Source organism: Sturnus vulgaris, chromosome 2 (genome assembly GCF_052056855.1).
Source record: "Sturnus vulgaris isolate bStuVul1 chromosome 2, bStuVul1.hap1, whole genome shotgun sequence".
Classification (NCBI taxonomy): domain Eukaryota; kingdom Metazoa; phylum Chordata; class Aves; order Passeriformes; family Sturnidae; genus Sturnus; species Sturnus vulgaris.
In genome coordinates, this window is record NC_142244.1 from 113,840,872 (window position 1) to 113,866,922 (window position 26,051).

A 26,051-nucleotide genomic window follows, 5' to 3' on the forward strand; every position below is an offset into this window, starting at 1 on the left:
AAAAACTTCATGTAGAATCTCTCCTTTCTATGAAGTATTCTCCAAGAAGTTCTCTTCTCTTTGCCTGTATTTATAAACACTTAGTTTATAAGTGGTTATAAAGCACAGGAAAACACTGCAGAACTGTATTCACTCAGATGACCTCCACAGTAACAAGAGCAAAAATTCAAGATCTATGACAGTCAAAACCAAAACCCAACTCTACTCATACTTTGCTCATAAAGCACTAAGCCTTAAAGATCAAGTAAAAAAATCAAGGACAGACAACTGTTTATAAAATCATGTTGCAGTACCAGAGTGCTAATACTGTAGATTTAGAAGAAAAGGTAAAACTCATGTCTTCCTAATAAATTTAAAAATAATACTCTGACATTCCTCATCCATTGTTCCAGTGGAGGCACTCCCAAAATATTAAGTGTGCCTGTAGATGCCTGGCCTGTACAAGTCTGTAAATTATACAGGGAGATCAATTTACCTACCCAGTTACAACCTCCTGGCTGCTCCAAACTAAGCAGCACGAGCCACTTCAGACTATAATACACAGGTGAAATTTTAATTGCTTGGTTTGCAACAAGGAGGGATGTGGTTTACATTTCTTTACCCCTGTTTACATCTCCTGGGAACTCCAGGGAACAAGCTCCTCTTACCTGTGAGCACATAATCGTACCGGTTGACTTTGTTCAGTTTAAGTCCTTCGTAAAGTTCATGAAGCTCATCTGAATTCAATACCTGACCCTTCCAGTGGGCATAGCCTGCAAAGCAAACACCAGGTCATTTTTCAAGAGATGGATTTTCTGTTTCAGATCACACAGATGATACACGTGGAGGAACCACATCAAACATCAGCACCAGGAAGCGTTTTCACCTCCTCTCCTGTGAAATGCTGCTGCTGAACAATTTATGTGCTCAACTTCTCCTCAGCACCTCTGCCTCCCAAAGGAACTGGAGTGACTACATTGCAGTGTGAGAGAGTCTATTTACCAGCAAATCAAGCTGGGCACACACCAGCTCCTGCCAGATTTCTCATGGAGCTTTTGCAACTATCCCTTTCCTGTGTGGAGGAGGAAAACATATGTTTTAGACTTTACTAGAGGAGGGTGTCAGTATAATCTATTTTTGTTATTTTATACTATATATATAAAAAAGGAAATATTGACAGTTAGATGACAGTCCTAACAGGCTTATAGATCTGTCTGGACACAGGCCTGCACCCTTCAGATACAGCACCCACTGGTGCATATCAGAGAGTGACCACAGCAGAACACTGCCATGGATGCTCTTTAAATGTACAGTGTCACCTGACAGGCTTTCTCCCAAAAATAGCACAGCTTCAGTGCTGAGGAGAATCCTGGAGGAGGAAATGAGTAGCAGAAAGACACGACAAACAGATAAATAATATCCATATACTCTCATCCTTGAATGATCTCTAAGAACTGCAAGCAAATATGCTCAGCTGAGAGAAGCAGATGGAGGGTGGAAGTTACTTGGGATTAACTCAACTGATTTCAGCAAACAGTGGACCAAGATCCATGGAAGCCAATTTCAAGAGAAAAAAAGTATCTCCCTTAACAGATTGTAAATATTTGTTGAAAAATGTAAATGCACTTTGCACCTTGTCATCAGAGCCTGCCTATCTGGATGGCACTGACCACTCCTTTGTATAGAAGAATGAGGCTTCCTCCAGGATATTAAATGAAGTATGCACAAATTAACTCTTTCAATCTCCATTAATTCAGAGTTTGTTAAAAAGCTTATCTTTTATTAACTGGAATTAGGAAAAGTGAAAGGTTAAGTGAGGTATTCTCCCATACCTCTCCTGTGTAAAGACAATTACATTTTGTTTAATTTCTGCTCTTGCAGTTAAAGAATTCTGTGATGAAAACTGTTGGCTTTGATTATCACTCTAAACTGACTTATTAGAGTGACTGCCAAAAGGTGCCTAGAGCCTGGGATAAGCACATTTTTCAGTTTTCCTTCTTATGAATGCAAATACACCCACGGTATGGTGAGCAGATGGATCATTTTGCTCTCCTCAGCTCACAAAGGCCAAGCCTCTAAAACACGAGTCCCTGCCAGCTGGCTGGGGGCCTGACTCACATCAGCCACTGACTCCCTCCCAGGAAAATGCTTTCCACCAAGTCCCTGTGAAGAATGGCACAAAGTAAGGGATTTCTGTACCCACTTGGCACAGGCACAGCCCCAAGTGTATGAAGAACCCGAGTGCACATAAATCCAGTATTTCGTTTATTTAATCCATATGCAGGTATTTGTTCTGTCACATCTACAGCATCACAGAGAAATAATCTGTCCTCTCCTCTCCCCTAGCCTCTGTAGCACTGAAAAGGGACACAACAGAGTCCTTCCATTGTGGCCACCAAGGAAATTGGGTGCACTTTTCACCCAGAATCAAGGCAAAAAATGCTGGCATTTGTCTTACACACGGCCATAAAAATAACTCTGATAGACTGCACAGGCAACCTGGACACTTTCAGGAGCCATGGTTACACAGCCCCTGTAAATTCACTACTCAAGCAGAAGTTCACCTTCCCATGTCAAGCTGTCTTAAATGGTCAGCGCACAGGGTTCATGTTACACTGATCCTCCACTAAGGGAGAGAAACAAATACAAAAACTCAACTTTAGGCAGCAGCCCAGCTTATCCCCGGAGTTGGTGTCACCCACATGGGGTAGGGACATTGTCTGAAACCTGCAGCAATGACTTCCACAGGTAAGGTGAGGATCCTTTTAATTACCTGGTAATGGGTAATAAAACATAAAGTCTAACCACAGCCAGAGTTAAAAACAAAGCCCCAGGGAAGCTCTCAGAGAATTCCCAGCTATTGACACATTAAATAAAGAGAATGCCTTCACTGGACCTGCAGAGAACTGTGATGTTGACAGGAACTGAATTATGTTCACATAATCATCAAACCAAATCAAAACTGGCAGCAAGATGTGAACCCCCCTGTGCCCATTCCCCAGGATAATTTCATGTAACATGACAAACGAAAGGGGCAAATCCCATAACCCTGCATTTATCCCACTTCCCAATATAATGGAATATAATGGAATATATAGTGGAATATAACACCAAAAAGCAGAAAGACAGAAGAAAAAAGCCAGTTTTTAAAAAGTCAAAAAGGGTTTCATGAACTGGAGGATGAGGTCACAAGGAAGAGGGACTATCTTGAAAGGGGAAAGGCAAAGAAGGAAGAAAGCTGAGTCTTCCTTGTTTTGGGTACAAAACCACCAAATAATTCCCCTCAGAGCTGGTCTGAGAGAGCAGAGAGAACCCTGCAAATCATGACACACCTCTTCAAAACTCCACTTGGCTCAGAATGCATTAGTCTCCCTCATCTGTCATAATTTTAAACACACAGATGAACGTAAACACTTAAACAACCTTATACCCCTTCTGTCTGTGTTATGATCTTTTATTGCAATTACATATTATCTATTTGCTTTTAGCAGATAAGGAAATGATAATCAAGTGAGATACAATGCCTCATGTCACTAAAATGATGAACAAATTCATCAGTCTCCAAGGAAATGTCTTGGTTCATTTGTATGAAAAATATATAAAATTAAAAAAAAACACAACCAAGAGAGCTAATACTTCACCCAAAATGAATTTCCGTACTTGTCTTCTTCTGCTTTTTTTTTCCCCTTTGGAGTGTATTTATAATCCTCTTAATTACTTTTAAAAACAAGGATGAAAGAAAATGAGAGTACCAGGCATATCAGAAGAAAAAAAAAAAAACAAAACCAACTGACCAAAAAGCAAAACAAAAACAAGCTACCATTTTAGTACAGCAAAGCATGTAAAATTCTTTTGTTTTCCAGCCCAGAACATTCTGTTCTGAGGTTTCAATTCCTCCTGTGGTGCTCCCTGCAAAACTATTCCAAGTGGCTCCAGTAACAAAGAATTTCACAAGGGAAAAAGGAAGAAAGTTGGAGTGTTTAAGGCTCATGATGGACAAGCAACCTGGGCCCAGCTGTGTCACAAAATTCACATTGCAAACTCCAGCAGACAACCCGGTCTGAACACATGACTCACCTGTAGCTACCAGGAGGCCTTCAACAAAACCAGAAATTAAGCACCAAATTCCCCAGTGGATTTTTTACAGCTGGTCACAGCGTGGGAGTAAAATGCTACCAGTGTCAGGCACAAGTGGAGATCTTTTCTTTCTGCCCTGCACACACAGGGCTGAGTGAATCACCTGGGTGGGCAGACTGTGCAGAATCACATCAAGACATAATTGTCATTTTTCATGTGCTAGACCTACCAGCCAACCCAACCACCTACTACACACCCACTAAGTGGAAGTCAAACGTGCTCAAGAATAAAGGGAAAAGCAACAGAAAAAAAAACCCAGGCTGTTTATTCCAGAGCTGTTTCAAAGGTAGGATTTGGATGGCAAAGTAAGCACTTAAAATTAACTTACTTAAAATTACTTAAAATTAACCTACCAATGAGAAACAAAACTGGAAATCACTGAAGAATTAAAAAGGCACCCCCCCAAAAAAAACCAATTATAGAATTAAAAATAAATCTAGATTTTTATTTTTGCACATCATATGAGGAGATGCTTCTGCAAACAGTATATTAATATAGGAAAAAGAGCACAGTCTTAATAGGCTGCATGACAGCTTCTTTTATTTGTATGTGAAGCATGATGCCACTCAAGTGTGAGTCACCTCTAATCACTAAAGTTCCTCACGAAGCAACATGACAAACTGTTCTCCCAGGGGCATTGATTCAAAGCACATTTTCCAAATTTCAGGATGATCAGAGACTAAAGAAAGCTCAATTTTCTGAGCAGGAGTCAGCAGAAAGACGCCTGTGGTATCTTACTTATTTGTAGACAGGGCAAAAAAAGAGCAATAATGATTCACCAAATCTGTTAGTCATAAATTCTCTCTGCATTTTATTTGCTGCTAATTCCAAATTTAAAAACAGGCAAAGAAGGAAAGAAAGTATACCATGTCCAAAACCCCACACGTTCTTCCACCTGTGTTCCTCTGGCATTTTTTCAGAAACTAAAGGAGGAGTTTGTCCTCCAGCTTTAATGATGATGACAGAAATGGTTCTTGTAAAATTTTCTTTTCCTAAGAAAATCAAGTTACCTTCACCCATTCACCCAGCACAAAATGCCTTTGTACTACAGGACAATGCCAGACACAAGCTCTGCTTCCCAAAACCATGAGGTTGTGTGGCAAACTTTGGGATTTTGTTACAGATTTAGTAAAAAGAAAAAGAAAAAAAAAATCAAAATTACAGAACCACCCCCCCCCCCCAAAAAAAAATGTGACTCCTAAACATCAGGAGTAGTTCCAGTATTTCAAAGACTTGTGATATTTGAGATATTTTTATGTTTGGGCTTCTCATTTCAGTCTTCTTGTGGGAGGAGGAATCACTAATTTATTTTTCCTTCCACTGTCTGCCAAACCTTGAATGAAACACTAGTAAACCTTTCCTTGGCTGTGATACTATTAAAAAAAAATTTAAAATCTTCTCTCTTTTTTGTTTCAAGAAGCTGGTCACCTTACTGGTAATGTAATTTTCCCACCTTCAGACACATTCAGTTTATGGTCAATAAAACCTCTATTAAGCTCTTTCAGTGCTCTATAAAGCTGATTTAATCTTGAAACAGAAAGCCAACAAACACCACATGCTCATGCATTTCAAGCACTGCATAATTTGACATGAAAAAATTGCTTAATTTCTGGAAGATTACAACAGTTTTACCTAGTTATTGAAAGTCAACAGTAGAAAATCCCAAACTCCAAAACCAAATACATTCTTTACATAAACAGAAGTCACACCTAAATATCTTTGAAAAACACAAGAGAACCTTTGTACTGTGCCAAAGGGTACAAGCAAAATAAGCAGATTTTTACCTAAGCCAGGATAGGCCTCATTCCCTTGTTTAATTATTACCTCTTTTGTGCCTTTCCTCAACAAGCAGACATAGCTTTCAAGCCACCTTTGAAACATTAATTTTTACTTCCCAAGGTGACACAAAATTCCCTCCATGACAGGCATCTTACAACCTTTTGAAAGCTGTAAGAAGTTCAACAGAGTAAGAGCCTGATCTCTGTTCCAAAAGTTAGTAGTAGTTTGTTAACTCGTAATTTATATCCCATTTTTATAATCCCATGTAGTTTATTAACAGAGCTGCACCTGTAGAGATATTAGAAAAGTACCTAAACTTTTTCCTTCTTTTTTCTTTGTCAGAAACACCTCCTGCTCTATTCCAAGATGTTAAAACTGGAATTTGCTCCCAGATTATTTTCTGAAGACAACTACAGGCTTTCTCTATCTCCCCTCAAACAAACTGCCACCACCAAAGAGCACGTGTGTCTCCAGTGATCCAAAAACAGCAAGTCACTTGGAGCTCCCTTATGGGTGAAAGGTATTGCTAAAATAAACATTAATTTCAGCTTTCTTTTAAAAAATAAAGTCCTCTAGCAATGTGAGTATTAGGAAATATGAATGTATTAGGTGAGTGCATTGCATTCAGGCTTAGAGCTTAAATAAGAATATATCCCAATGTATTAACACTCTTCTTCCCACCAAAATGAGATTTTGGGATACTTGACAGTACCTGGGTGGGCACATAGCAAGGAAAACATTGCATCTACCTCAGTGTTTTTCTGATGTTTGGGTTGGTAATGTGACTATGACTCTCACAGAATCATAATTCACAGAAAATAATTTTGAAGACTCCATTATTCACATGCCTGGCTGTGTAAATGTCTGTATTTGTGTTATTTCACTATCTGACTTAATTATATTACTGCCTAACAAAAGAAACTCACACTCTGCAGGGCAGGAGGGGACATTACCACATCCATCATTTCAATGCCCTACTTCCATATCCAGGCTTCTGAGAGACTTGAATCAAAACACGAAAATTACATTTCCATCCTGTATCATGAAAATGTGAGTGAAAACACAAGACCAATGTCCTGTCCCCTATCATGGGATGAGATGAGCCCCATGCTGAGTGAGTTCAGTGGTTGTGCAGTATCTGTAAAATTTTACCTGTGTGGTTTGAAAACTGGACAGAGTTCACCGTATCAACTTCGAATCCCAAAACCTGTAACAGAACACAGGAATATTCCTTTTACTAACACAACTTCGTTAATGCATTACCCACATCACAAAACACTGGGAAGAACTCCTTGCCTTCCAGTGCATACTTAAAAATCTTGGGAGCCGAGTCAACAAACATGCAACATAAACAAACAGCACAGTGCTCTCCTACAGCAACAAACAGGGAACAAAAGTGCAGCTGGCAACAGCATCAGGAAAGCCCAGCTCAGGATCCTCAGGCTGGAGTTCATCTGGGGATAAGGACACAGAGGCTGGTCCAGCAGCAAGCACTGAAACCTTGAAGAAAGCCTTGGTTGCCCTTTCCTGGCAAGAAAAGAAGTACAAGGTACTAAATTAATGCACAATATGGAGGGATGATGCTGTTGGCATTCCAGAGAGACAATTTTTCCAAAAGAAGGACAGAAGAATCTTAAAAGGGATCAATATTGCAAGCCATACTTGGATGTCACAACCAGTTCCTTTACAACTAGAAGAGAACAGAAAGAAGTCACAGAGGATTAATTTGAGGTATGATTGGGCAATAAAGGGGAGAAACAAACACAGAACAAAAAAAGCCTAAAGCATGCTCTGAAAGCCACCTGCTACACTGCATTACCAGCAATCCAAATACTGAAATACCCAATAATTTCCTAGTGTAATCAACAAATATTCTTGTTGCACCAAAATATATCAATAATATGAAAATAAGAGCATCCAATCAGGAGAAAACTGATGAGGATTTTTAACCTGACAATACCTGTTTAATACACTGCTAGTCAAGCCATTTTTAGACATTTTTGTGTCACGCAAGGAATTCTAATGCAAAAGTGACATTAAGAGTCTGACGTGGAGCCTTTGTTTCCACATCCAGCTTGCTCTGAGTAAGAAATCTCCTCAAAAGAAGTGCTGCTATGTATGGCTCAGTGACTCATACTAGGAGATAGCAGAAATGATGCACCACTGTGTGTGATCCTCTTTCAGGCAATTTGCTGGGAGGGGGGATGAGTGAACAAAGCTTTTCTAGTCACGTTTTCCAGTCAGACTCACGCCTCTCCCTTTTTTTTTTTTTTTTTGTCGTGAAGGCAATTCCTTTTGCACAGATTCAAACCCTTTTGGGTCTGGTGCCAGACATCAGGTTTTCCCTGTGATAAGCTCTTTATTCCAATATCTACAAGATGAAGCTGAGTGCTTGTCACAGGTTCCTTCTGCCTGCAGGTGCTACTCGTCTGTTGTTTCACAGCTCACGTCCACACAGGTCTTTGTAGAATAAATCTCTTATTTCAATATTTAATAAAGGCTTCTGTTCCTTCCTCACCAGAAAGCTAAGTAATTTTGGATTAATGGTACACAGAATGGTGGGTTACCTCAACCTGACCAGGTTCAAATTAAGCTCAGCACCTATGCTCCCCCCCAGGTTCTTGTTTTACCTTGGTGGATTTTATTTTAAAGTCCCAGGAACTGAACGGTTGAGAACATGACAACACTGTTATGACCTTAACTTTGATGTCTGGACATGCTCTTCAAGGAAATAAATAGGAATATGGCCTCTAACCAGACTATCACCCTATAATCAATTTCCCTCCCTGTAATGAACAGACATAAGTTGTTACTTCCTGAAAGTACCTAGGCAATAACTGTGAATTAATCCATTTCTCTGCAATATTCAGATCACGTCTCTCCAACTACTTAACCCCTGAGACTCCAGAACACACTTAGTGTGCTTTGCTGACTGATCAGGTTTACACTCAGCGCTTCAGGGAGGGAGAGCAGGCACAGCTGCAGGCAGGGCAGCTCTGCAGCATGGTCAGCACTGTTCCCCCAGGTGAAGGCCACCAAAACCACCAGTCCTTCTCTTGTGTCTGCCCCAGCACTAGTTACCATTCGATTATTTGATTTCTCAACCAGGTTTTCCACGGGATTAAGGGGTTTTGGTTTGTTTTGGCCAGTTAATCTGCTTCAACCAAAAGATGGAAAAGTACAAAGGAGGCCACATGTCTTAGTGATGGATAGGTGCCAGGTTAGCTTGGTAAAACAGCAAATAAAATGCTTTGGAGAGTGGATGAAAAGCCACAGACAGCTCAGATTCTGCAAGGGACCTTGATATTCTCCCTTTTCTCATCACTTCAAAACAGGCTAAAAAAACCCTTTAAAGGTCTCCATAAAAATCACTTACAGGTTTTAGTCTACTCTGTCACAGTTTCCAATTTCCTCCAAAGTTTTGTTTTGAATAAACAGGTATGACTGAAATCTAACACGCCTAATTCTGAAACCTGATTCAACCCTCAAAATAACTCACAGTTACTCCAAAGCACTTCCTTTTATAAAGGTGTTTACTAAGGCCTAGGCTTAGCATTAATAGCAGAATAATCAAAAAGAATGTTGAAGCCATGTTAAGCCAGGTTGTGTTTGCTTTCAAGGCAAGCTGCACTGAAAAGTCCTATAGAATTTAGTAACCAGAAGACAATCTGAAAACAGGATTGAGATTATAAAAACAGCTTTTCACAGCAATCACCTCTTCTAGGACTGGAGAAAAAACTGTGCCTTTATTTAGGTTTGCATAATTCATTTTAACAACCTGGCAGTTTCTAGTAGATAAGGAAGTGTTTTCTTCCTCCAACCAACAGTAAAAACCAGTGTTAGTGATGTCATCCTTCACACCTAAAGGACATCAGAGACAGTTTCTGATGCACTGAATGATGGACACCTTCCTTGCTTACAAAGGGAATTTTGTTCAAAAGATGTTAAATCTTTTTAATACATACTCATACTTTTAATTCCTTGGGCAAAGCTAACTAAAAGCACTGTTTTTGAGGGGTTTTTTAATTAATTAAAAATTTCTACTCAAACCAGAGGTTAAATAAATACTAAGTGAAAGTTAACTAATCAGAAATACATTATTTAGAAAACTGAGATCAGAGCAAATTAATTGAATTACACAAATCATACTAAAAAAAAGGAATCAACAAAAGTAGCAACTATGACCTGAAAATATGTATTTAGTAGGATATAACAATTTTCCTACTGTAATAAACCAGTAAGATTTAACCTTTTCTTCAGAAAAGTACCAGAAGGTAAAAATTCAGAACAGGACTAAATTCAATAGATAGAATTTCTTGCTTGTGTACACACATGTGTTCCTTGTACCCCGTGTAAATAAATTGAAGCACTCACCCCACTTGGATTTTGCCTGTGGCAGAACAAGTCGTATTTGATCAGCATCAGGACCAAGCTTACAAAGAAATGCACTTTTAATGTTTAATTTTTGCTTTTCTACACCAGCTTTAGTCCATACCTGTGCTGCCTCCCCAGCAAGGGTCCTGTGGTGATATTGCTGCCTCTGGTTTGGGAAATGGAGGTGACATCAGACACTCTGCAGGTGTCCAAGGGACACACATCCCCTAGGCTGCCACCATCCCCAGATCTGCATGATCTGCTCTCCTACAGACCCTCCAGGAGACAACAATTCCAAATTTCCACGCTCTGCTGTCACTCTGTGTAAATATCATTTGCCCACAGAACTGGAAACCTTGGGCAAATCTAAACCCAGAGCCAGTGTGGGTAAGGACGATAAGTGCTCTTCCAAGGAAAAAGATGACTGAATCCATCCTAAATCTCTCAGCCTGCAGTCTAAGCACATGTCAAATGTTGTTCTTCTTAAGACCCAAACCATAGTTGCCTGGATCACATCATACAGTGACATTTACAATTGAAATCTTAAAGGAAAATGGAAAATTCATCATATTTTTCAAGTATCTTATTTGAAAAGAGGCAGAAGTGTTATACTTCTAAAATTAAATCATAAAACATTAAAAGTGGAGGAGTTCTGTGCTTGGAAGGCACAGTTGGCAGATCTGAGTGACACATTTCAGAAAAATATTTGCAAGACTAAATCCAAGTACCCACACCAGAGCAGAACACGTGAGAAGAAACAATCAGCATGAAGCACATTATGCATGACATCAAATTCAGCCGAGTTCTTCATCACAGGTAACTGAAGGAAAGGAACAAATGTCATCCAGTTCTTCCCACAAATGCTTTCCCAGCCTTGCAAAGAGAAAGTGGGAGCAGGGCAGGGACGTGGTCTAGAGAACTATCCAAATGCACCTCTTTAAAATAGCAAATACTCAAGAGAAAAATCAGCACACAAGAAAGGAAGAGACTTCAAAATGCATGGACAACCTCTGAAGGTGTTGGCTCTTTTGGAAAAGAGGATAGACAGCCTAGTTTCCCTAAAAGCACAGAAGTCATTTAAGCTTAGATCCAGCCATTAAATAGCCAAGAAATGGGTCTCCTTCAGGATTAAAATTTTACAAGACATAGCAGCTGTTTCACCAGTGGAGCAACCTAAAGGCCTGGACAGATAGAAAATGTCTTGAATTGGGTAAGTTACATAAACAGCTGGAGCTCAGTTATGGTTTACTTCTAATCATGCAACCCTTTGGACTTTGCCACTGTGCTGTGTTAATTACAGCTTTGTTTAAAATTTAGTCTCCCTTCCCATTCCTTCCAGAAAACATTTCAACCACATAAACACTAAAATGTGTTACTTCATCACCACGAGAAATCATTGCCTAAGATTGTCAGAAATCAAATATTACAAACCTACATTCCAGAGGAGAGTCTCAGTTGTTATGTAAAGGAGAGGCTGGAAAACCATTTCACAGGATGGAAAACTGTGAGTGTAGCAACAGAGAAATGAGCAGGAAGATTTTCAAGCAAATGAAACATCTGAAATTCAGTTTCAATGATTGCCAACCTTTATGTTTGTATTTGTGTAATCTACATTATGTACCAATGGTCTGGAGACAAATAAAGGTACCCATTTTTACCTCCTAATCCTATCTGGTATCTGATTATTAACACCACTTGAGTCAGAAAACTGTTAACTTCAAAGATTAGCTCTGCTTCAGAGTAAATATTAATATAATTTCTCATTTAATAATTTTATTTACTCTGAGAAATGTGAAAAGCTGTTAGTGAACTGCTTCTGTTTAAATTTGTATTGTAGCTTTATTGCAGAGGAAAAAGGCGCTATTTCCAAACGTGTCACACACTTTGTAGTACTGAAGAAATTCTCCTTTTTTTATTGTTTGTATGCAGTTTGGGGAGGAAAAAAGTAATTTTTTAAGAGAGAAATACCTTACATCTCCTAAGTGTGTGAGAAAAACTGTCACTTGAATTACAGAAACATCCGAACTGAACTAAGCTTTAGTGGTTTCCAGGTACTAAACATTAGAAAAAACAGCAAAAAAATCCCCCAATTTCCAGTGCATTATATATGCATATTCAGAGAAAGGGGTCTTAGAGGGGGCTGAGAGGCTCTGGGAATTGCTGTCCTTGGAGGTTTTCAAGATCCAAGGAGGATTAACCCCTGAGTAGCCTGGGCTGAACTTGGTGCTGCCCAAGCTTTGAGCCACAGGCTCCTGAGGTCCCTTCCAGCCTGGGCCACTCCAGTGATGCAATTACCTACAAAAACCTCAGTTTTATCCATTGTAGACCTCCATGTGTAAAATCACACAAAATACCACCACTGGCTCCCCAGCTGAAAGTTCTGGTTCTAAGAATAAAGCTCAGAGGTGCTCTATGTTTATACTATTAACTATGCCAGCTTTGACAGTAAAGATAATACATCCTTTGCTGTTAAATGGTCAGTGGACCAATTTAACTAGAATGCTTTAGTTTGTACTTAATTTAAACAACCTTAGAGAACAATGACCTAGTTCTGCAAGAATGAAATTCAATTAAAATCACCTCTCTACTCTGCAACATGGCTGGTATATATTACCCTCTTAGGGCACTGGCTTTGTGCCTCCAGTGGCATTTCATTTTAAAGTTTGAAATTAAAATCACAAAGCAGTAATGCAGCTCAAGTTAGAGGAAAAATCTGGAATGAGGAAAAGGCAGAGGGAAAATAAAACAGAACAGTGTAAGAAAATAAAAAACCCAAAGTTTGTTTATATTGTGTAGACCTGCATACACGGTTTCTTCCATAGTATTTATGTTCCTGATTCATGTTCACAGGTTGCTATTTACATTTCATGGAATAAAGGCAAAACCTCCATCCAAACTCTTCAGTTCCTTCAAAGTTCTTAATTTTAGAAAACATTAACTTTACCATATCAGAACTCATCAAAACAAATTTTCTCAGTTGAGTCCCCAAACAAAACAGTTTGTAAACCATAAATTCAGGGAAAGTTTCAGTAGTTGAAGTAGTAAATCAAGCTCAGCTAGTCATTCATACAAATTATTTTATTGTGAGCACAAGGCATTTTGTGTTTTTTTATGATCTGAGCTGCAAATGTGCCACAGGTAAAAATCTCACAACTCTGAAAGATGAGTTTATCTCTAAGGGCAACATAGTTCAACAGGAAAAGGGCATAGAAAAATGGTTAAAAGTAAGAAGGAACAAGGTTTTGCTAGTCTGGAGGAGAACCTTTGAGACTGCACTTCTGAAACAAGGATTTAACTTTCAGGCATCCAGTTCTCCCCAAAATAAATGCAGCCTTGTATTATAACACTTAAATTCCTTGCACCTCAACTCCTCTGCTTTGTAGCAAGATACTCTTTTTGCAAGTAAAACTTTTATGGAAAAAAGAGGACTCTTCTTCTAATTAATATTCAAATGATGAAACATCCAAGCCAGCCATGTCCCATCCTTTGTGTCAACAAATGGTAATGGACTGATGAGTTAGAGCAAAGTAGGAGTAAATACTAAAAAAAGTGAGAAGTTTAATATGCATCATCAAATGAACCAAAACCATTCAGCTCTCTCAGCCTGTCCTTGTAAGGGAGATGATCCAGTCCTCTAATCATCACACTGTGAAGTTGCATCTAATTTTCAAAAATTAATGGCAGCACATGACAAGCCATGAGGCTCTACAGAAAGAAAAAAAAAAGTCCTCAGCTTCAAAAGCCAAACTTTCCAAGCACTGGGGAGTACTTTGATTTATATTATTTAAAGCACACAGCAGCATTTTAAAAAACAAGTGAATACTTAAGAGCAAATCCTACATTTCAAATATATACAAATATACAAATTACAAATATTCTCCCCATCTTGATCAGTTTATTAACACCCTGTGAGGTTTATCCAAACAGTAGCATCAGTCAAAGGACAAACTTTTATACCACAAAGATGTACATAAACCAAGTGGTTACCAAGACTTAACTAGACATAATTTATGAGGAATTTTCAAGAAATCTTGTGATAAGACTCCAAATTGCTGACTTTTAGCAGTGCATATGTACAGTTCACAAACTGAATTAGCCAGGAATGGCTACATTTATATAAAAATATTTCTGTATCACATAAACCAAATCCATTCTATTCCGTCCAAGTTTTTTTATATATATTAAACCCGATCTTAATTGAAAGACACTGAGGGAATTAACTTTACTATCACTATTAAAATTACCGTGTCAAACAAGGTAACTGAAGTTTGGAGTGGTTTTTTGCCAAGTAATGGCAGCAATACTTTCCAATAAGAAAGTCTCTGTGTCAGGCCATGAATTGCTCTATGTATCCATTATATTACAAGCTGTTTGCATTAATGTCCTACAATTTGGAACTTCATCTCACACAGCCATCACTGCAGCTCCAGTGAACATCACTGCTCCACTGTATTCCTCTGGAGATGGCATAGAAACATGTTTTAAAAGGCTGAATTTCTGTAATGGAACTAATTTGGAATGGGAGAAAAAGGAAAATTTCCCAGTTGCAGCTTGCGTCTCTCCAGCTCTTTCACTTAATTGCATCTCCTTCCATTTGCTACTGAACCAAAAAACATACATTGTACTGGGTGCAGAAAAGTAAAAACACTAATTCAGTTTGAGAAATAGGAACTTGGGAAAAAGAAAAGGCATGTCCTGACAATTAGTGAAGCAGGAATAATTGCTGGCGTGGGCTGATAAACCAAACTGAAACTGCTATTGACTAACCCCATCTCTTTATTCTCTGAGCTTTTTATAAAGCACACCAAATATCTAAAAAGAACTCTGTACTTATAATATAGTTGTATTTTAGTGCAGCATTTGACAAGGCACTGCAAAGAAAAATCATTAGGATATTGGGGATATTGTGCCAGGATAAAAATATTAGAGCAAATAAACTGGGGACAGAGATGCTGGACATATTATTGGTGATTTATGAACACATCACCTCAAATTCTGAGGTTAGAAATAGACAATTACAAAACAGACAGTAAAAATATACAGCAGATGACCTTGAGAAAAAGGCACCATAATGGAAGAAGGATATGAAGGTATGAGAGTGCATCCAAAGGAGGGCTAAGAAGATGGTGAAGGGTCTGGAGGGGAAGGAGCATCACCTTGTGAGGAGCATCTGAAGGGACTGGGGTTGTTCAGGCTGGAGAAGATTGAGGGGAGACCTCACTGCAGTCACAACTTCCTCATGAGTGGAAGAGGGGCAGGCACTGATCTCTGCTCTGTGGTGACAGTGACAGGACCCGAGGGAATGCCCTGAAGCTGTCAGGGGAGGTTTAGGTTGGATATTAGAAAAAGGTTCTTCCCCCAGAGGGTGGCTGGGCACTGAACAGGGCTTGTTTCTTCAGTGAGGCTCCTTTTTCACCTGTGATCAACTGCATACCCATTTTCAGGATTTATAAGCTGACTTCAGCACTGGGCACCACAGAGGACACTGTAAAGACTGGAGCAGAAGAGAAATCCTCTTCTGGCAGAGCAGACTACAATTTTTGTCACAGTGCTCTGGCAAATTGGTACTCACTGAGAATTTGCTGATGGACTGCTCTAGCTGTAATATCATGACCAACTGAACAGAAAAGACTAGAACAGCCTGAGACTGCAGTGAATCTGTTCTCATATAATTCCTTGATTTTTCTGAAAAGGCTTGAAATGCAAGTACTTATCTGAATCGTAATTAGGCCAAATTCAAGATTATCCAGTAATGCCTTAAAGATGCTTTTCCAAAGGAGTCTTGGAGACACAGGAGTACTTCACAGCAAATAGCACAATGTAATTTTTCTTTGCACCTGGACAGACTGATAGGCATGCACTACTAACAGCTCAATGCAAGATACTCAGACAACATAAAATATATCCCCATATCAAAATTCCCCTCAGCCATTTTATTCAGCACGAAGAAATTCCTTGTTTTACATCATGTCCATTTCCTTAGGCTACTCAAACAAACAGCCTCTTGTGGCTGCAAGACACACACCCTCCTCAGCACTACTCCCTGCATCACAACACTTCTTTTAGCTCGTGATCCAGACGACTGCAGGGTCAAAAAATTTGTGGCAGAGCTGCTCTACTGACCTTGCTATGGGCAGGAGGCCACTCCTGCCATGTGGAGTGGTATTAAGTGATGGATCTGCAAGACACCCATTTGTACAGGTTAAGGCAATTGAAAGACAAGAAAAAAACCTTGTTTCTGCTGCTGTTTTCCCCTTCATTCTTCTCACTAAAGGACAAACATAAAAATACCAGAATGAGGTGGTGCTGGGGGGCTCTGCCTGCCTCCCACCCAAGAAAGACATTCCACCTGAGAATCTTCACTGTTAGGCAACAGTGACTTCAGATGCTGATTTCAGACGGAGAAGTAGGTTCACTGCAGATTTCAGATTCATCATCTTCGTGCTGCTTCCTTCTACACTTGGATGTAATCTGACAAAAACACCATACTGTCACTGCAAACTCCTGCCAGCTGGAATCCTGCAGTGCTACACGAGGAAGTTTGCAAACACTGATAAGGAGAGGCAGACACAGACAGCAGCAATAGGTTCAACAGGCGTGGAAATTCTCTCTTTTATTTTAGTGAATGAAATGGTGGAGGAAGATCCTACAGCACATTCTTCTCCTCTGATTTTTACTTTATTTTCAGTCCTGCTGTTCATATTTTGGCTAGCCAGGGCCCTAACCACCAGTCCATCAGCAAGGTGTGGGCAAGCACATTTTGTACATCTCCTACGAGAAAGATTTGTTTTATCCAGCACATGTTTTATGTGGACCTCTTAAGTAGATTATGAATGGATCCCACTGTCCTACCAAAGGTTTAGACATTAAATTGCATGGTAAGAGACACCTGAAGAAACTGAACAGGAAAAGCTCCCTGAAGGAGGTACCACATTATGTGAAGATCAGACTAAGGCCATGCACAGGAAGGATGAAGCTAATAGAGAGTGGATGTCTCAGCACCTCCTTCAGACTAAGCAGATGTCTTAGAGAACAGTAATCTGAAAAATGTTTCCTTCAGCAGACAGCAGGTGCAGGAGCCTGGGGCTTGCTCCTGCCCTGGCACCTCAGCTATGCCAGAACTGTGTGTGGGGCTGTGTTAGGGAACTGCATCAGGAAATTGGCTCACAAAATAAACACTCACTTTATTCTTTTCCATTTTTGCCAAGTTATTTATTACCTGGATGGCTTCTCAGAGCAGTTTCAAACATGGCCTCACAAAATGACTTTCCTTGGAGCATTGAAGTGGACACAAAACAGTGCAGGTGGAAGGACCAGCTGGCAGCAGCATTTCTCAAAGTGGCTTCTCTACTGAAACCAGCAGATTTCAGTACCCTAGAGGACAGGTGACAAAATAAAACTTCTCAAATTTAACACCAGTCTGCCATGTATTTGTTTGGTTCTTGTATGAATGGGCAGATGTACTTCCATTAACTACAGGGAGAACAAAGCAGCTGGGTTTTTCAAAAACTTATGTTTTAATTTTTGGTAAATGCTCAGAGTTGTGTTGATGGCTTCTCACAGGTAGTGTAGTGCTGTGAGCCAGGGGCTGTATGCTGCCAGAAAAATCAGAGTAACCACAGTGAAGATGGATGGAAAAAGTGTTTTCCTTCAGTGTAACCTCAAGCAGTAGTACTCATCATCAAAAAAAAGTCATAAAATACAAAGATTTGTAAGGTACACAGATTTGTAAAATACATATATTTATTTTTTCTAGATTTAGGCCAGAGTTTACTAAATACATAAACATATGCTCCAGTGTAAAATTCTGCAAAACAGTATTAAATTTTGAGAATTTAGCCAACATTTTTTTTCTGCTGTAACTCATTTTCTTTCTCTTTCCCCTTAGGGAAGATGGAGACAGAATTACCATGTTGAGCAGTTATAAAGAAACATGGTAAAATTCAGGAAAAAACCCAATTTACTTTGTGTTAAAAATAAGGAGAGTATGAAAGAAAACACTCTTGGCATTATTGGCCAGCAATCTGCCAAATGAAGTAAGAGAAAAAAATGTTGCCATATTCTGATATTTTGGGACAGATCAGCATTGCACTTCTATGGATGTTTCCAATGAGCACTGCTCTTGAAGAGTGTCATGGATTCCTCCCTGCAGCTCATTAATGTCACTACAGAAGATACCCACACAGATCCTCTTCTGAGGTAAAACATGAAAGGACCCTGCAGTGCAGAGAAAGGGGAAAGTTGTGGCCAGACTGGAAGAGTTCTGCAGGTCAGGAAAACCATTCACTGCTGGTTTTGGGAGCAACTGCATCCAGAGATCAGAAAGCAGCCCTCCAGCTTTTGTTTTGCCACAGGGGAGAGACTTTCCATTTTCCAGTGTGTGCTCTAGCACCTCCTCAATCCCACACATCCAGCTGGCTAGAGATGTTTTGCATTCCCAAGACAGCAAAGTTAAATCACCATGCAAGGATTTCTACTCAGCCCAAACTACTCCATATGCTTAAAATTTACAAAGGACGACAGAGGGTGAAGAGAAGTTTGTTTTGTTTTTAAATGAACCACAGAAGAGGTTTTGGGATTTCAGTTCTCTCTCCTGCTCTACGGATAATTGTTCCAGATGATAGGGGAACTGGAGCTTGGAGGTGTCACGGATGAATTAACATGAACAAATACGAGTTCGGAACAAAGGCTTGAAAAATTTCAGGTAGTTCAGCACAGTAATATTTTTTTAGCTATGATAAGTCACCCCACTGCTGCCAAGCCACAAGATGAACTAGTCTGGCTTCTCCTGGGGCTCATATTATCTATCAGCACAGACCTCCCTGGCATGTTTCAAACATTATGCTCATCATATATATATTTTTTCTTCCCTGTACATATTATTATGCAGCTGAACACTCTACTGCATATAGTAATTTCAGAAGAATGGACATTTTATGTCCCAAGACTAATGTCCAGCTCCTCACATTAACCTTGCCTCACCAACTGCAGCCTGTTTTCCATACAACACGAGCAGCTGAAGTGGAACTTCCACTTGCATCTGTTCAGCCTAAAGAAGCTAAAAATACCTGCCTGGTATGTGCTCAGTCAGCCATGGATAATGCTTTATCCCTTATCTAAAACGACTAAATATGCTTTTCAATGAAAAGTGACTATCATTTTTGGATATAAATAGAAAAAGTGAATAGTAAAAGACAACAGTTTACTTAAAGGAAGATTTTAGAGAGCTATCAGTAACTTTGTATGTCCCCCGTTTTTCTCAAGTGTATCTTTGTACAATTCACATATATGTATATAAATTTTATTATTTCAAGCTATACTTTTGTTTTTAATATACTTCCATACATTTTAAGATGAAATTAACTTTAACTTGAAGCTTTTCTTCTTTCCCCAGAAAACTGATCACTCTTCACTCTATCATCTGTCCCTTTTTTATACAGAAAAAAATATTCTCTTATCTGGAGATTTAATTTGGAGCAGAAATAAGACACCAAATACTGGAAAAATTTAAAAAATCTCTAAGACTTGAAGACAGAAAATCAGGCCATTCCTAATAGAAAAATGCCTTAAGCAAGTAAACACTTGCTACTGAGTCTCTGAGTACATTATACTCCCCACACAAACAGTGCAAATCCACCTCTAGGCAAGGTTTTCCAGTCTTTTAATAAGATTTGCAATTTCTTGACAGCTCCATTTTTTTTCGCAAAGACAGTGGGTGAATCAGGGTAAAGTATTTTTACTTCCTCTCAAGTCAAATATTTGCATGTACTTGTAGACACCAAATGGGATCCTCCTTCATCTTTTCCCTTTGCTGTGTTGAGACAGATGAAAAGATAACATTTCTATCAAAAACGATTTGTTCACTACACATCACTACACACACTCCAGTGTAACTATTGTGTCAAATACCAGCATATACATGGTTCAAACTTCCACAATTTACTATGAAAAAGGCAGCAAATTATTTATCACCATGTTTTTGAAAAGTTTAAAATGCCAGCTGGTCAACTGGCCCCATACACACACTGCACAATAACTTTTAAGGCGTCTTAAAATGCTTTTTGCAGCTTTACAATGGTGTTATGCAATCAGCATGTGTGAACATCCCTCAGCATTTCTGTATTTTCATGACTGTATTTTCTGTATTTTCATGACAAAGGCTTATTTAACTTTTAATGCATCTTAAAATGCTTTTTGCAGCTTTACAACTATGTTATGCAATCAGCATGAATGAACATCCCTCAAAATACAGCATTTCTGTATTTTCATGACTGCATTTTCATGACAAAGCCTTATTTAACAAGCTGCCACTACTGAGTGACTTACTACTGTGAGGAACAGTCAGAGACCCCACAAATACACAGACCTGACCTTGGATAAGGATGGTTTAGTCAGTCCCAATCTGCCCATCAGAGGCTCTGCCCAGCCATTCAGAGTTCACAGCACATCTGCAGCCCCAGCTGAACTTCTTTTAGGCAGGTTGAAATGACTCTAATTTTTCAACCTGATTATTTTGCATTAGTAGCTGAGAGGATTCCATTGGGAGTTCAAAGAGAAAATTGAGGTCTCCTTGTTTAGAGCTGTGCACAAACCTAAACTCCTATTGTTAGGTAAAACTGAGACCCCCCATAGCCTCAGCCTAGTCTATCTCAAAGCAATGTTAGGAGCTGAGAGTGACAGAAACCCATTGTTGTTGTCGTTTGTTGTTTTTGAGTAATAATCTACTTTCTTATCCCCTCGAAGTCCTGTCCCACTCACTTTCCCTCCCAGCTTACCATGCAGGTGCAAAGTCCATCCCCTACAATCTTCTGAGAGGTTCAAAGCTCTCCCAGTGCACCTGAGCTGGGTTCATCTGGACAAGCACTTCTGGAAAGGTCTGGTAAAGCCTTTCCCCAGAAACCCACACTGCCAGGTGGGGGGAGCCACCTTGTCTGGCCTTTTTGGATTACTGGCCTCACCTTGTGCAAGGAATTCACCAGACTTTTGCAGCTACATGTGCTCACATCCACATAAGAAGCAAATGCTCTTTAAAACACAGCTTTGAACAAGCCTTCCCAGAGGGGTTGTGTATTTTTTTATGCCTTGGGTTGTTTTTTTAATTCATTCACCCCTTATCTACCTTTCTTAAAAGAACAAAGTTGGGGGAAAAAAGCATGCTTCCAGAAACTTCATTTGAAGTATGATTCTAGAGCAGTAATTGTTGTTTCAAATATGCAATTTAGGACAATCTTTGGATATTACAAAGACCAAATGCATTCTTTCATCTTTGTATTTACTTTTTGCTAAGGTTTAGGTTTTTTCAGCCTTTGATCGGTAACAAAAATAAGGGCTACCCAGTAAGAACATTTCCTATTGTTACTCTGTAAAGACTTTTGATTGATTCATCCTTCTTCTGACTCATACTATTAACACAATAGCAGGGTTTGAAAAAGAAAAAGAGTCATCTTAAATAAGAGATGTACTTTATTTTTCTACACAATCTTTAAGCCATCTAACTGTACTTTTCAACAAAATAAAGAAAATAAAGTCTTAAACTTTTTTTTCTAAGGCAGTAGATATTAGCAAAGATCTACTGATACTGCTTTTGGTCTCAGCATACACAGGACAAGGCAGTTCAAGACTATCCCTAAATATCAAAGAAATTTCTGTGCTGACTGAAGTTGTTTTCTCATCTTTTCTACAATTAAGAAGCGCCTAAAACTGCAGACTTACTGTTTTCATTCCAGAAGAGAATTACTGAAAACTAGTCTGAGAATCATCATTCCTTTTTAATACCTGGACAACTATTTCCATTTAGCAGGGGGAAAAAAGCTAAAAAGAAAATAAAAAATAGAACAGATTTCAAAAGGCCATTTTACCCCGTATTGTAAGAACTGTTTATGGTTCTACAGTTCAGGACAGATAATTTCATTCTCCAGATCCAAATAATTAATTGTGTTTGTCTCAGCTTTTAGGTCCATCTTCAAGGTAAGCAGATATAAAAGGCAGTCAGGAATTAAATACTCAAAATATTAGCATGATTTTCTCAAATTCTGTGAGAGTTAGGGCAGAACAAACAAACAAACAAACAAACAAACAAAGCCACCCCAAACCATCACAGTTACTGAGACATAAGCAGAGATCAACATTTTCTGGTTTGCAGACAGGGCTATGAACAATTCCAGTGGCAACCAAATGCAAATGTCCAGTGCCCAGGTAAAACTGGCAGGGATTTTTTTCATGCCCCTTCCTTGTACTTTCAAAACTCTTTCTTGGAAGCTCATGGAGGCCCCAAACACTGAGCATACAGACTGACACACTGATTCCCAAGAGCTGATATTATGATGGGTGCAGCATACGAATCTTAAATTTCTCTGTCTACCAAAGTTTTCCTGTAGGTCAGAACAAGGTACCTCTGCAGAAGACAAATCACCTTGTCCTTCTGGATTCTCTGTGGTTTAAGGATTGTAATTCTCTGCTTGCCAGTTCTGCTTCCTTTACTTATTGCCACATTCTGCCTACGTAAAAGGTGGGGCAGGAAGGGCAAGCTAAAATTATATTTAAAATTAACAGCTAAGAGACGTCTCCTAGGAAAAAAAACACATATGATAAAAGTGAAGTTGAATGTCATGGTGACAATACACATCATCAAAACTATGACAAATCTTAGTCAACATTAGAAACATTTAGAAACTTTTTTTTGTGTTTTAAAATAATTTATCTGGCTCACAGTGGCAACTCCCCATGTTAATGTACACCCCATTGCTCTTCCTCTCTTAAATGCTGGACAATCATGAACCACTTCCTGATACTAAAAGCTCAGAATATATAGCCGTGGAATAACTTAAGACTATTTTAAAAATAATTCAGAACTACCTTCAGAAATTTTTAAAGAGATTGTAAGACCATGCAAGTAAAAACTATTTAAGCTCTTGACAAGGCAGAATTCAAAGCAGTGCTGAGGGCAGTTCACTCTCTGGCAAATCCAGGTGCATGTTTCCTCTATAACCTATTAGATAATCGAGATTGTCTAATTATTTAAATATATTTTAATCTGAAATTATATAAAGTTCTAACATTTCTCTCTTAGCTCTATTACTTCCATTATTATAACTGCTCTAATATATGGTCTAACTCTGTTTTGCTGTGTTTGCCATATAGAAAGTGTTTACAACATACTTCACAGAGGAAGTCCCACATACTTACATTTTAAATATTTTAGCTGTTACTCTAGTGGAAGCCAGACAAAATGCAGCCAACTGATTAAAAAAAAGATCTTGAAGAATTATCTTCTGTGCAGACTGCTGGCTATTGATAGTCATGTCATAGATCTCCACCAAAGATCAGGTCATGCAAACACAAGTATGTTTTTTGGATAAGTCTGTAAAGAATAGGTGAAACCACGCCAGGTTTTCTATCTGGATGCTGCTGTCCAAAGGCAGATTCCTGAACTGTTGTGTCAGGATTTCAGCCCATCAGACCTCACAAGCACACCGACACACATATCTACATACACACTGCCTTGCAAACTCAATACTGATGAGCTCCAAAGGGAGCCTCACTTAACTGGTTCAGAAAAGTAAAGAGAATGGGAAATAACAGCATGCCAGACCTGCACCCATCCTCAAGAATAGATACAGGTTATCATTTATATGGCTATAATAAAACAATATAAGTGAAAGACTCTGGTTTGTAATTCTCCTCATAGAGAAAAGCAAAGTTTCACTTTGGGGCACCTTGATGTTTTGATGTTCTAGCAAAACAAGGGTTTAGGCGACTTTCCAGCAAGCACAACTTCACTAAGGGCTGCCTACATAGGATTTGCAAGTGCAGCCAGTAGTGGCAGGAGTTTGGCTGCTCCCCAAGTAAATTTCTTTTCCTCCCACTCTAGAAACTTCTTGTTACACTACACACTGAGGAATATTACATAGTGTGAGTGCAACAGCCTCCTGAACAAAACCAGCTACACCATCAACAGAGGTTTCTTAAAGTCCAGTAGTATTTTATACCATCATAGCCAAGGAACTAAAGACACTTTCCAGGAACCCATTTGCCAAGGTACACAGCTCATGTGTCACAGAAAGGTTAAGCTACAGAAAAAAGAACCTTCGACAGAGAATTAGAAGGGAGAGAGAGAACAGTTTAAGAGACTGGAGATTTCTGGAATAAGTACTACTCTGTGCTCTTCTGCTACACAGAAATTGAAAGGGTAAGTACAATTTCGAGATCATTTTGTTAGGAAAGGAAGGACAGCTAGCCTGCAGTTCATGACAACCTTTTTGGCCTGGAACTCTACATATCTGTATTTTTCCACAAGGCTCGGGTTACACAGGTACATCATCCTTCACCATATATTAATTTTCAAGGGACTTGGTTACATTATAACTGGATGGTGACATGGGGGTGTGACACTGGCTTGGGGCAGACGTAATCTCACTTGCACAATTTATGACAGTACATCATCTCTCCTGCCTAGTCAATTGAGTTCCACCATCGTTTGGTAAGCACACACCGAGATAACCAACGTCACAACACGGTGTTCTGGTAATGAGGTTCTTAGAGAGCTCCATACAGACACGCGTGTCAAGGCACAAAGATGGGCAGGCCCCAAATGAGCCCTTGGGGATGCAGACCCTTCACAAGAGCCAACAGCGCGATGGGCAAAGGTTCACCAATGTTTTCCCACCACCGGCGAGATCCAAGCAAACAACCCCGAAGGCAGCACATGACAGCCGTGAAGGCCAAGATCCAATTACACCCCGGAGCCCCGGGCCATGTCAGGCAGCTTCTCTGGCCCTGCCCTGCACACGCACTAAGTGGCCCCTACACCCCAGTACAGCTCCCCCAGACCATCCGGGGTGCGGGATCACCCAGCCCGAGGGCAGGCGGGGTTTAGCTGGGTGCCACCACAAGGACACCGCTGCCCGCGTCCCCGGCACGGGACACGGCGATGACCCTGCCTGAAGGGGCAGGAGCCGCGGCTGGATACCCGCGCCTGCTGCCGGCAGCGGAGCCGAGCAAACCCGGCAGCAGCGCCCGCGGCTGCCCCTCCCGTGCCCAGCCCGCTCGCCGTGCCACAGCCCCGGAGCAGCTGCGTTAACGGGAGCGGCGCGGAGCCGGCGGGAGGCGCAGCCGCAGCGGGGTGCGCGGAACCCCGGGACGGGCACTGCCGCCAGCGCCGGGCCGGGCGGGGAGGGCTCCCGTGCGGGCATCTCCGCACCGTACCCTGACCTTACTCCGGCTTGGCAGGAGCCGCCCGAACTCGCCGGGCAGCGCTGCCGTCACACCGCCGCGCAGGGAACAGCGGCGGAGCGAGAGGAGGAGGAGGAGCAGTAGGTCCGCGCCGCTTACCTGCAGGGGGAAGGTGGCCGCCTTGTTGCCCACGTAGCCGCGGACGACATGGCTCTGGATGGAGAGCACCCGGCACTCCGGCTCCATGGCTGCGCCGTGCGCGCCTGCCCGCGCCGGGCCGAGGTGGCGGCGCCGGGAGCAGGAGCGAGGGGCGGAGCGCGGGCGGCGTGACGCGCTCGCCCTGCCCGCCTGTCACACACCCTCCGCGGCGGGGAGGGGACGGCAGGGGAGGCGGGCACCGGCCGGCCCCGGATGGCCGCCTGCCGCCGCGCCCGCTGCTCGGGGCTGTGTGCGGGGCGGAGGGGACGCGGCTCTCAGCCGTGGGGCCCGCACACCCGCCGGCGTCACGCGGCCCCGCGGCCGCCCCAACGGCACCGAGCGCCGGGCCCGGCCCGCTCCGACACCTCGGATACGGCGGGAGCGGCGGGCGCCTCGCCCCGGTACTGCTGGAA

The 26,051-nt window shown here is 40.8% G+C and overlaps 1 protein-coding gene across 1 annotated transcript in view; it reads right to left on the reverse strand.

Annotated features, from left to right (window-relative positions):
* PDXK (pyridoxal kinase) overlaps positions 1-25,745 on the reverse strand; it is a 41,273-nt gene extending 15,528 nt beyond the window's left edge. The window contains exons 1-3 of the mRNA XM_014876789.2: positions 25,600-25,745; positions 7,048-7,102; positions 648-752 (exon numbers count right to left, since the gene is read on the reverse strand). Coding sequence (XP_014732275.1) covers positions 648-752; positions 7,048-7,102; positions 25,600-25,686 — 247 coding nt within the window. The 5' untranslated portion in view covers positions 25,687-25,745. The remainder of the gene's footprint in view (positions 1-647; positions 753-7,047; positions 7,103-25,599) is intronic.
* Between the last annotated feature and the right edge of the window lie 306 nt (positions 25,746-26,051).